Genomic DNA, 12,440 nt, shown 5'->3' on the forward strand with positions numbered 1-12,440 from the left:
TACTGTGTTAATGGGAATGTGAAGCTCAGTTGTGTTGCAGCTAACTTCTTTGTGGTTTGCAAGGAAAGGTTTTGTTAGTATCAATCGCCCCGGTTCTTGTGCTTTGTTAATTTTTTTTTTACCTAAGTTGCAACATGAAAAGTTCTGTTTTGTATTCAATGTAACCAGTTTTTGTGTTTCTCTTTGTTTTTGTTGTCATTTTTGTAAACTGTATCCACAATCAGTCAAATAAGAAATACTCTGAGGCTAAAGATACTTTTTAGAACTTCTTTTATTTTCATAACATAGTCATTAAAAGGATAAAAACAAAAAAGGAAAGCAACAACATGGAAGACTTACAAACTCAATGTTTCCCTGAAACATCTCATAGATTAACTTTCATGACGTTGGCACTGGAGGTTTGTGTTTTATGTGACAAAAAAACTTCGCTGCATGACTATGCATATAAGTTTACTTAATAACTGCTGAGATCCAAAGACTTCATTTTAGATAGAGTGTAAAGAACATGTTTTTTCTTAGTTTTTTGGTACGAATGGCTTTAGCTAGCATTGTGTGAAGTTTGATCACAACATGCTTCCCCAAGCGGAGGCCAGGACGGCTGCAGCAATGGCGGCAGAAAGGGTGATCTTGGCAGATGGGGCACCGCTTGTGGGGTTGCAATTATCCGTGGAGCAGCACTTGATTGTGAGGTTGTAGCTGACTCCCAGCAGGGTGCTGTTAGACGTCATGTTGCAAGCTGTAGTGTCACTTCGGCAGCCCCGGCTGGTGAAGCCTGAGAAGCTGGTGAGTGATGGGAAAGCTGGAGAGAGAAAAGTTATGTTAGGCTATTGAGACTTACAGAGGTGAAGAATGGCATTTAAAATATATACAGTATAAAGTTTTTCAGTCCTATTTTAATACTGCACTTTTGTTTTTATAACCTTAAACCAGTTGAACTGACTTTTCTTTAAAGCACAGCACCTGTTAACTAGTAATTTTCCACTGTCACCCAGCTACCACCTACTTTGTTTTGGCAGCTGAGGACATCGGGTATGTCTTCAGATACATTTGTGAAAGTAGACAGGTATAATTTATGTGATTCATTCCTGTGATGTTTAAAACAATCAGGAGGTGACCTACCCACAGTTCCAGTATAGCAGGTGCTGGTGTTGGTAGAGCAGGTCTCTGTACTGCCGGACAAGCAGAACCCCACAAGGCCAAAGCTGCACTTTTTGCATGACAGGGAATCCACTGAAACACACAAAGGAAAGCAGAAAAGTGAACATCATTTTGAGCTGATCAGAAGTGATTGACATAGTCGCTTGGCAAGGAAACGGTCACCGGTTACTTTACAGCCAGAGACACACATCCCGTGTTGGTCATCCGGCAAAATCAAACATGTGGCACTACCCAGGGTGACAAAGGGAGTAGCCAAAAGTATTTTTATCAGTGGAAAAAAAAATCAGGTTGATAAAGCAGTCAAGTTTTTGTTTCTGATTATTTGTGTTTTTTCCCCTGTCCAGTCAGTTTTGCCCTGCACCAGGTGTGTCTGAGCCTTGAGCTGCAATGGAAAATGTCTGGTCTGCCACACCCTGTACAGAGGTGTGAGCAACAGCTGTGAGTCAATCAGCTTTATATGTTAAAAGGCTATCATCTCAATTCAGTACAGAAACATGCTGTTAACAAAAACACTTTCACAAAATGGGACCTCAAAGTAGGTTTTATTTAATTTGGAGGATTGAAAAAGAGTCAGTCTGCTGTTATTTTAGTAGACTTGTCATTAATCATAAATACACCAGAGGCCTGAACTTTTATAGACCTCACCCTGAGCAGCAGCTCAGTCAGTTTGGGCATTAATTATTCAGATAGTTAAAAAAAAAACAGCACGGGCAAATATCCAAATATCATATAACGTATTAATTCTGCTTCCTGCATGCCTCACTCAGGCTTCGCAGCTTGGCAACACACACAAAAAATGTCTGCATTTCCAGAATGTGAGAAAGAGCATCTTTGGGCAAAGCTGGAGCGGATTCTCCTGACATCGTGTGGTGCTCATGTGCAGTTGGCCCAAACAACACAAAGCAGGCACAGTGTTTGCTTCTGACTCAGTTACAGGAGTCTTACTTAGATGTTACCATGAGGAGAATTTGACCAGTTTTGTCAAAAAACCAACAACATCCCATCACTCTCGATAGTCCCTTAACCAGCTGTCTTCTACTGTTTTTTTAGTGCCCTGTGAAGTGAATGATTACCCTCAGCACAAAGAAAAAAAACATTTTTTTAAATGCTGGGATGATGGCAGATGTTTTATTTCTGAAATTATGGAAAAATAAATAAAAACCACCACAATAAGTTTGCCAGAGTCCTGAATTTATTTTTACCCTGCTACCAAAATAATTTACTAAAGACAATGATTTTTATCACCAAAAAGGAACTTAGCGGTAATACTTATCTAAAGCTTTTCAGGAAAAAAAGATAATTTTGCACCTTTTTTAGCTCCTCTGATTTCCTTGTATTATATAAGATATCGTAATATTTGTGTTATTTTTGTAACCTCATTTTATCATTAACCAATGCAGAGAACTGATTGGATAACCTTACCCAGCATGAAGGATGCAACAGCTGCAATGACTACAAGCACGATCTTTGCCATCTTGCGTTGATTTGGTCGTTGGCTTTGAGTCCTCAGAAAGTCCTTCCACAGAGAGGCTGCTGGCTCTTGGCACTTCTTGATAAACTGATGAGCTTGTTTGGTGGGGACAGATTTATGTTTGCCAGCTGAAGGGAGTGGACAACAGTTTTTTCTCTAAGCCGTTTGTCTTCTTTGTCACCTCAGGTGGACGGGAGAGGGAGTGCTAATGAGCGAAGGAATGCTATGAATGATGAAAGCAGTGAGGCTGAAAAACGTAAAAACAAAACAAAAAACAGAACTACCGACTAAGTGGTTCTTCTAAGTAAATTTTGCTTTTATTACAGAATAATTTAATAAGAGTTATTTCTAGGTTTACCCCCTTTTTTTCCCCTCTAGAAATGACCTCAGAACCCCAGAATAATCTGTTTAATCTCACATATGACACATCGATAAAGTCTCTCTGGGCAAAGTGGCACTGAAACCTGGTTAACCAGTAAATCTGGCAGTTTCACAAAGAAAGAAAGATTTGTTTCATCAGCAGTAAAGAAATCAAACCCAATACACACTTCTCTCCAGTTTCAATAGTTTTATTTAAAGACTTTGAAGCATCAAAATATACATTTTTAACCCAAAAAAGGATCTCTTTTGAAAGTATTGCCAAACTAGCTAGTTTAACACAAACGTTTTTGCAAACGGGGAAATGTGTATATGAAGACAAATCTGATCAAGACGCGTTAGTCTATACATCCCCATTACTCCCATATAGCACACACACACACGACCAAAAAAAAAAAAAAAAAAAAAAAAAAAGAAAAAAAAGTTATATTTAGACCTGGCATGGGGAAAGGGGGAGAAACAAGAATGATGAACTGGTGCCAGCCTTAAGCTCCATAATGCGTTCATAAACACCCGTTATGCTTTAGTATGTTTCACAGGTAGTAATAATGTTATACAGCTAGTTTACACTTACTCCCCTTCTTAGTTTCCACTCCGTAAGATAAGAAACACATTTGGTTTAGCCTTAAAACTAACCCCCACCCCACCATCTTCAAATGCAACGCTGGCAGCGATGCTCAGAGTATCAAACTCTTCGTTTGAGGCGTTCTGACAGCGACAGAGCTAGAAAACAATTAGTTGAATAACCTGTGAGGAATTTCCTAATTACACCAAAATGCATGTTGATATAGTAGCACACCTGATTAATATAAACAGACTTTATTAAGCATCTGTTACAGTGAAATGCAGGCTGACCCAAATAAAGAAAAATGTTTAAAAGATTGAATTAATTGAAAAACATCTGAAAGCAAAACTGCAACATAACTCAAGGACAGCAAACAAAAGACCCATAATGAAAAAAGAAAAAAAAAAAAAAACTCCATGATTACAAAAACCTCATGTTTAAGGACATTTTATCAAATCTCTGGTGTGTGTTGCATCCATGTTTGCATTTTAAACTGGTGGCATCTTCTGTCAAACCAGGAGGTTTCCCACAAACACAGCAGAGATGGTGGTGAGGGCCAGGCTCAGCGTGGGGATGCCGGGCGCTGCGTTGCATAGGTTTGTGTTGCAGCACGTCTTGGTCATCTTGTAGACTGTCTTGTTTGTGCCAAAGTCCACATCTTCAGTCTTGTTGCAGTTCGCTACTGCTAGGCAACCCTTCATCTTGATGTCCACAAATCCAACTGTGGAACAACAAACAGCGTCAGCGTTTACCACTCAGGGTGCTCGCAGATTCTTTAGAGTTTTAACATGTCAGCAAAAGTCTAGAAAGTGAGCCAAGTTCAGTTTGCAGAATTGGTAGCTCTTCATGTGAGGACCAAGCATTATAAAAAGAGATCCTGCAACCGTTTGTGAAGTCTGGTCATGAAGCGTTTTTGCTATTGCCATTTTGAAATTTGGAAAACTAATGTGTGAAAGATGAATTGGACTGAAACCACATGCTCTTTGTCACCAGTCAATAATCATTTAGCTTATCCTGGAAAGCCTGACAATGTAACATGGCTACATGTTACAGGTAGAAATTCCCCAACTGAGAAGGATCAACTTGAATGGGAAAAAACAAAAAACAAAACGTAAGTTTCAAATCAGTGACAGGGCAATCGAGAGTTTGTTCCTGCAGCACAACGATCACATTTAGAAAAATCATCAGTTCACATGCAGGGGAATGTCTAAAACTCTCCCTTTGTGTTTGCATTTTAAGAATGCAGAGGTTTCACCTGAGAGCTGACGACAAGCTTTACAAGAATGCAGTGTGTTCACATTCGTAGCCACTGGCGTGCTTACTTGCTTTCCCAACTCCACTGTAGCACAGTTCGCCGCTTGCACATGTTTTTTCAGACGTCACACACAGACTTCCAATCCCAATGGTGCATTGGTAGCATACAAGAGCTTGGGCTGATATCAGATTTGGAGAAAAAGGGAGAAGAAAAGAGGAAACAGTTTAGTTTGTTACAAGCAATAAATGGGAGTTCAAACATTTGCATTGTTCACAGCCACTTGAAATAGAGGCTGAGAAAAAGAGGCCTTTCAGTGTTTGTCCTCCATTAGGGTATCGACGTCTGGCATTTAACAGATAAGGACAAAGTCTGAGATAAAGAAAAATATGACTTTCAGTCTGAAGCACAGGGGAGGCTCTCTTTAGGCCCTACATGTGTTAAAAGGAACCCTCTGGAGCAGTTCTTCTGAGCAGATTATAAAAGAACGTAGTCCCAGTCTTCTCATGAAAGCACTTCCTCTTATTCAATTTTTTAAGACTGTAAATGTTGCTTATGTATGCAGAACCCCTTAGAGACCAATTCAGCTTTTTCAATAGAACCTGTGAGACAGCTGTAATCTGCTTTAAGACAAAAACAAGAAGCATGACTGGTCTCTGATAACACCATCCTGGTACAAGCTGTGATTTCACAACCTGTTATTACACTTTCCCTCAGTGCAGAGAGTGTGTTGACAAACCTTGCAAAAAACACCTCAGGATAAGTGTCACTAAGCTACCTTTGAGTGCGTCACTAGAAAGAATTGGGCACAAACTGTACAACATTGAGCAGTAACCAATGAGACAGGGAAATTAAAGCATTGTAATACTATGGCTTATTAGAACTCAAACTGCTTATATTGTGAATGCAGCATTAAACAAATAAAACAGTTTAAAATGTTCAAAGCTTACAACTTTACCCTGAAATCATCTTTGTAGTTTTGGGCTACAGCTTAAGTTGTTCCTCAAGTCTACAACTTTTAATCATTGTCTTAAATGTGACATTTTAAAATTTAATTACAGACAATTTAGAATTACTGCCACTTCTGACAAGCTGGGAGGAAAAAAAAACAAAAAAGGAAACACAACATGTAGCTGCAGACAAAATCTTCCAGATTAGTAACCTAATAAAACATCTTATGATGAGTAACCAATCACAATTAGTGTTCACCTGAAGTAATTGCATAACTAGCGTGATGACTAAGCATCATCTGCCTTGACTCACGCCCTTCCTCAGCTCACTAGTTCCCTCCTTTTTAATCGTCCAATACGTCGAGGGGGGGGAGAGAATTGTGTTGTGGTGCGAGCACTGTAACAATGTGTTCTGATGTTTCAGTTCAATTACAAGGGGAAAAAAAAAAAAAAAAAAAAAAAAAAAAAGAGCTATATCACATCCACACCTTTGTACCGAGAAAACAACCCCACACCCGCCCCAGCCGGTTTCGGTTACACCCTTGAGCTCATGTCATGTGGCAGTTTGTTTATGTAGTAGAGGTAACTTAATTTAAAATAAATCTGTATTAGGATACAACCAAGATTTGAATTACCGTATCAAGAAGCTTTCATATAAAAGGACAACTAATCATAAACATGTGAATGTAGTCAAACCTGGAGGTCCTGTTAACAACGGGAGGAAAGAAACATCAAGTTATCAAATACAGCACCTTCAGTAAAAAGTAGCTATAGGACCACATTTTTATTTTTCTTGCATCAAATTTGATAGAGACACATTTGAGAACTTTCTTATGGTAGGTTTGTTTGTTTAGTTATGGTGACAGGATATAACCAAGACTGCTGAGAGATGTGTTGCAAGACTTCCTCTCCAATCCAACCAGTTCCTCCACCTTCACGGAGCCAACTCATGCACATACGTCACATTTTTATAGAAAACAAACCTGAGGTAAGGCGTGTTATTTTTAGTGTTTCAGGGTTAGAGGGTGCCCAGTTACAGCAGCACATTCGTTCACTTGAGGTGATGCATCAGCATATGACTGGTGGTCTTTACTGCCAGCTGGAGAACACAGAGTTTAAAGATCAGCCTCTGGACCAATTCTTCCCGATGATCAGCTTTAGAAAATGTGAAGGCGGACATTTGTTATCTTTATGGCCATCGATGCCACAGAGTAATTAAGTAATGTAATAATTAAATAACAAGGAACTTCCTGGATTTTTTGTTTTTGTAACCACTATACAAGTGCTTTGAACACAATGGCTGGATGTTTCAAAGGACATTTACTCTGAATTAACAATAAATTAGCTGCATGCATTTCAAGCCTAGAAACTATTTAGCATTGAACTGTAATCTCTTTATTCTCAGCTATTAAATATATCACATCGAGTCATCCTTTCTAAAATGTAATGACTTTATAAATCTATATCCAAGCTACAATACTTTTAGAAAACAAGGCACAATTCTGAAAATCCTCTTTGGTCCAGCATAATTCAGATACTTCCCTATGAACAGTATTAATTAATTTAAGAAATGTGAAGAAGGCTTAGGGAAACAGACACCTATATTTACTTTGAACATTTATAGATAACATGTTAATGTGATCATTTCTGAGGGATTTGCAGACTCTGAGGAGCATAGGCACCTTGTACAAGAAGCTTTCCAACACATTAAAAACATAACAGGCACAGTTCTGCTTTTTACTGAATTGCCCAAATTTAAAACGGATTTCGTTAGCAGGCTGTTCTTTAATAATGAAGGAACACTCTTTGAGCAGTCAGATGTGCCACATTACTAACGAAGTTGAGCCTCAGTCCTACACTGCCCTCTATCGCTCACAGAGTAAAGCTGCAGGCTGTGGACCTGTGATTTTCCACTCCAAGGTCAAAGCACATACTAGTTGGACAAAGTATATTGAAAGGTGTTGTGTCTATGGTAATGAATGCAGAGCTAAATGAGGATGTTTCTTTTGTTGTTGCAAAAGCGGCAGTGGGGTGGTAGTGCCAACATGTCAACTGCACAGGACTGGAGGGGCAGGACAATTTGGGGAACAAAAAACAAACTCACAAGGCTCAGATTTAGAACTGTGGGAATCTGCTGGAAAAGGACGAAGGGATGAGGCACTGACTAAATACCAGCAGCCAAACAATGAGTCATGTGCTGCAATATGGAAAGAAATTAAACCAGGAAGTCGGGAAACATGCAAACAAGCTCATGAAATCTGTTATGAGAGCGACTGTGTTTAAAGGCTTCTTTCAAGGAGGGATGATGGCCTGTATTTGTATAGCGCTTTTGATGGTCCTCACCCTGTAACTGCTCATAAAAAACTAAAGATTAATGGTCCCTGGCAGCTCACACGAGTTTGCGTTTGGATTTAAAGCTAAAAACTTGCCATGGGGACACCATGAATAGGAGCAGCTGGTTTGTGGTGGGAAGTGTGTCAGATATTCACATTTTTAGAAAGGGAATCAAATCCTCTCACCTGAACAGTTATCCCAAAATCAAAAGGCAGCGGGCCAAATGAAACACCTTAGGAATACATAATTCAGAAGTTAAAGCTAAGTTAAGCTTTAAAATGTTTTCTTACCAATAGCTATGATTCATTTCAGTTACCATCAACTGATCATGGCAAACAAATACACTTACATTGCCTGGGGCGGCGCAGGGTTTACTGTGTGCAGGGTGGAGCCAATGGCCCATCTTTACTCCCTTTGTATTCCTATCATGTTTACTTTAGTCTCCATTTAGTCTAATTGTTATAATTGCTTTTCTTTTTGGGGAGTATCATTGAGTATGTCATCCATGCCTGCATGTCTGATTTTGGCACAGATTCACTCCAAATACGCTTCCTGGTGCAACCCTCCCATGTATCCAGGCATGCCCCTTCCCTCCCAGTGTGAGTTTGTGGCTCAAGAAAGGAATCTTTTGCATGCAAGGAAAAAAAAAAATAAATGTGTAAACCACTACAGTCACTTCCACATCACATCTCAAGCATATCAAAAATGTCTCTTTGGCAGTGAACACTGTAGATTACTTAGATTTATTGACTAAGGATTTAAAGCAGCTGGTAGCTGAACAGAGGTGACGATTTGTCTATTTTTATGTGAGCTGGTGATTTGGGAAACATTTCACTGGCCTGTAACAAGTTTCCTTCAGAAATGAACCAGTCCACTGTCTGAATCATTCACTTCAGACACACCCAAACACCTTTATGCAATTATCACCATATGGGGATCACTTTTTGGTCACACAAGTAAAAGGTCAGCATTATTGCCTGAAGGTACAGCAAGCAGCCAGGATGACAATACAGATCCCAGAAAGGTGTGGTTTGAAATGGAATACAGAACACAGCAGCTGAAATCTCAAGGACAAAACTGGACAAAGGGTGTAAAACACAACACAAGCAGAAAAACAATAAAATAAAATAGGAAGGCTGGACAGCAGAGGAATTTGAACCTTTGGCAAAGTCTCAACTACTACAAGGACAGAAATTTAATGTAATGCCTGGCAAGTTTTTACTTGACTTTGTGTTTAACAGCCTGGGGGTGGATTTAAAAAAAAAAAAAAAAAAGCACTTCTCCGCATATCACAAACAAGCTGCCTCACCCTGGAGCCTGCAATAATCAGCATTAAAATAAAGCCTGGGATGTGCACAGAGGGTAAACGCTACAGCCGAAGTCTTAGTCACTCAGGTGAATCATACAATACACATCATTTAACATGCTAACAAAATAATTTAATTCTCTAATAAAATGTTAAGAAATTTGATTTCACCTCCATCTAGACATTTTCCACATTATTCTGTTTATTTTGAAGTTTAAAAAAAAAAAAAAAAAAAAGTGTAAACCTAATTGTTAAGGTAAAAACAAGACGACCAATTGAAAACAAAACACAGTCCTGACGATTTCACATAAACTTCTTTGAGCTACTTAAACTGTTTAAAGACTTAGCAGAGTGTTAGCGCTACTGTTCTAGCTAAACCAGGTGATACTGATCATTTCTAGGCATTTGTACATGAACCTCGATACAAGTTTCATTCTTTGAGAAAAATAGTCATTTAACCACTCTTTAGCAAACCAATTCCTCAATTTCAATGGGACACTCCGAAAATTAAAACGACTGTAGCAGTTTATACGCTTTGTTTTGGTATATTTTAACAAAGTGGCTCAATGGTTTACTTTTTCAGTCAAATAAAAGTCAGTTGTCTACTCATTACCTTTAGCTAGAGGTTTAATCACTGCTGTTAATACTTTTGAAAAGAATTTTTTTAAATTTAAGTCAACTATGAAGCTTTAGTTTCACCAAATCTATTAGCTGCCATCTTTAGCCAAAGCCTTTGGTAGCTTAACCTCTTTTCTGATTATTTTAATCAGTTATTCGCACTTTTGGCTAGCTTTAACCAACCAATTTAAATAAAACTCTCCATATCATTTCACTTACCAGTAATGCATTTAAGTCACAATGCCGGATAATGTATGGAAGACAAATTTAAATATTTTTGGAACTTTTTTTGCAAAGGTCCTTTGCTCATTGAGCTATAAAGATTTTTTTTAAAACAAATTATTATCCCAATTTGCCATGGGTGACTTTGAATCGGCACTTAAGCTTGTCAATATAAATTTTTCACAGGACAACTTAAGTTATTAGCTACTTTTAGCAATAGGGCACCATCATACATAACACATTGGACCTGATACCACCATTGGTTGCGAGGGGAAAGAGAGGCTATCCCTCAACTGGTTGTTGAAAACCACCTTGCAATTGTTTTGATCACGAGCTGATTGCCACAAAATCTGAAATAAAATTGAGTGAAGCTGACATTTAACACATGTTAGCCATAGTGCTCAGGCAACACCTCTAAATATTTCTGCTTTGGGAGTAGCTGTGAAGGCTTACTGAAAACGTCATCTTCCGTGCAAGCTATGAGCAACCACAAAATCTAATAATGATCAGATGAATTGCATGCAATCATGAAGACACATTTTCCCCTAGCAACCTCCAACCGGCTGCCTACAAAACCAGCACAAGTTTATTAAGGGTCAAACTAACAACGCTCATTTGAGATAAATGTCAGCTTTGTATGCAGAAGCATTTATTTTCTGTGCAACTGTCTTTATTTTTTATATTTTTGGAGTGGAGTGTCTCCATTTTATCAAAGCTACACTTAGAAGCAGCGCATTTCCATATACATTTATAGTTTACAGCATAAATAAATCAGAGCTGCATTTCATATGAGTGGTTTAATATGCATTACTATTCACAAACTTTGATATGTGGCTGGGGTTTTAAATGTTTCATATCTTATCTGCAACAGTCAAAAGATCTCTACCCAGATTATGAGATAAACTAGAACATACCATTTAAAACCACAGAGAGATAACCAACATTATGGGGAAAAAACAAACAAACTGATATTTGATTTAGTTTACGCCCAAAAGGGAAGGTTTCCTCATTTTTACATTCGTCTAGGTGGTGTTTATACCTTCTTTTGCGCACACACCCAGCAAAAACAGCCCTGCACCCTCCAACAAGGACACACCCATCCAAAAAAAAAAAAAAAATTAAAGGACACATTTTCCAAAGAAAGTGGAAAAATAATGGTAAAGTTTCCAGGACAAAAAAAAAAGATACACATATAAAACGGTATTAGAACATATAAAAGCTCAGTTTAGAACGAAAATAAAGATCTTAAACATAATTTAATCATAAAACTTGTACAAAAAAGTAAGGCGTTAATTAGGAGCACACATGACTGTGCAGGTGATAGTTACCGACTACAGCAAAGTTCAACTTAAACATTTATTGCTAAAATTCAAACTTAAGTCTTTAAAGGTAGCAGTTCACTTCAAACGTATTTAGAGAAAACCCATTTTTATTGAATAATTCGAATAACGGGTAAGCTGCAATTAAATCGAATATTTACTTGTGCGTTTGTTTTTTTTAAAACTTACCGATTGCAAAGCACAATCCGACTGCAAAAAGCTGGAGGGTAACTCTGTTCATCTTGGGTTAAAAGAAGAGAGGGAGAGAAACAAATGAAGAAAGTGCGCTTTAGAAGGAGCTGGCTGCCTGTGAGCTCTCAGACCGTTATAATCTCGACCAAACGACAAACTTTTCCGCCATCGCTGCATTTATAATCCTCCCCCTCCTTACCAAATGCCACCGTTACCCAATCAGAGGAGCTCATTCTGAACATCCATCGTGATTGTGTCGACCTTCACACAGCTCATACAGGTAGGAAGATTACCTGAAAGCAGGAAGTTATAAATACAGGAAAGCTGGGAAATGTTGAGTTTGTTTGGCTCGTAGCTCATTTCTTGGTGACGATATTAACCAGGTTTCCCACTTTCCCAGTCATATAAATCACGCAAAGTCAGGATTTTTGGATACTTTCCCATTAATACCACAGATGATTATCAGACACAAAATCAGATAAAATGACAGTTTTAACAGTTTTTTGTGGTATAAAAGATGCACAAAAGTGTACAAAGACTATCACACAAGAACACTGGAAAACATACACTTCAAGTTTTTATTATCCTTCATTTATCCAAATAAAACGTCTCATTGAGCTTTAAATCTCATTTCCAAGAGAGATGTGACCAACAGGGCAGAAAAAGTTACAACAA

General features: G+C 38.3%; 2 protein-coding genes across 2 annotated transcripts; both read right to left on the reverse strand.

The window, feature by feature from the left end:
• Positions 1-240: 240 nt before the first annotated feature.
• Positions 241-2,752, reverse strand: LOC146363202 (uncharacterized). Its single transcript, XM_084919946.1, has 3 exons — positions 2,581-2,752; positions 1,120-1,230; positions 241-799 (listed from the first exon to the last, which is right to left on the reverse strand). The coding sequence occupies exons 1-3, from the start codon at positions 2,630-2,632 to the stop codon at positions 564-566; spliced, it is 399 nt and encodes a 132-aa protein (XP_084776072.1). The 5' UTR covers positions 2,633-2,752; the 3' UTR covers positions 241-563.
• Positions 2,753-3,151: 399 nt separating this feature from the next.
• LOC146363203 (sperm acrosome membrane-associated protein 4-like) lies at positions 3,152-11,928 on the reverse strand. The gene is made up of 3 exons (XM_084919947.1): positions 11,763-11,928; positions 4,895-5,005; positions 3,152-4,293 (listed from the first exon to the last, which is right to left on the reverse strand). Exons 1-3 carry the CDS (start codon positions 11,812-11,814, stop codon positions 4,082-4,084), a joined length of 375 nt encoding a protein of 124 aa, XP_084776073.1. The 5' UTR covers positions 11,815-11,928; the 3' UTR covers positions 3,152-4,081.
• Between the last annotated feature and the right edge of the window lie 512 nt (positions 11,929-12,440).

Source organism: Perissodus microlepis, chromosome 22 (assembly GCF_051167445.1).
Source record: "Perissodus microlepis isolate ML-2025 ecotype Zambia chromosome 22, ASM5116744v1, whole genome shotgun sequence".
Lineage (NCBI taxonomy): Eukaryota > Metazoa > Chordata > Actinopteri > Cichliformes > Cichlidae > Perissodus > Perissodus microlepis.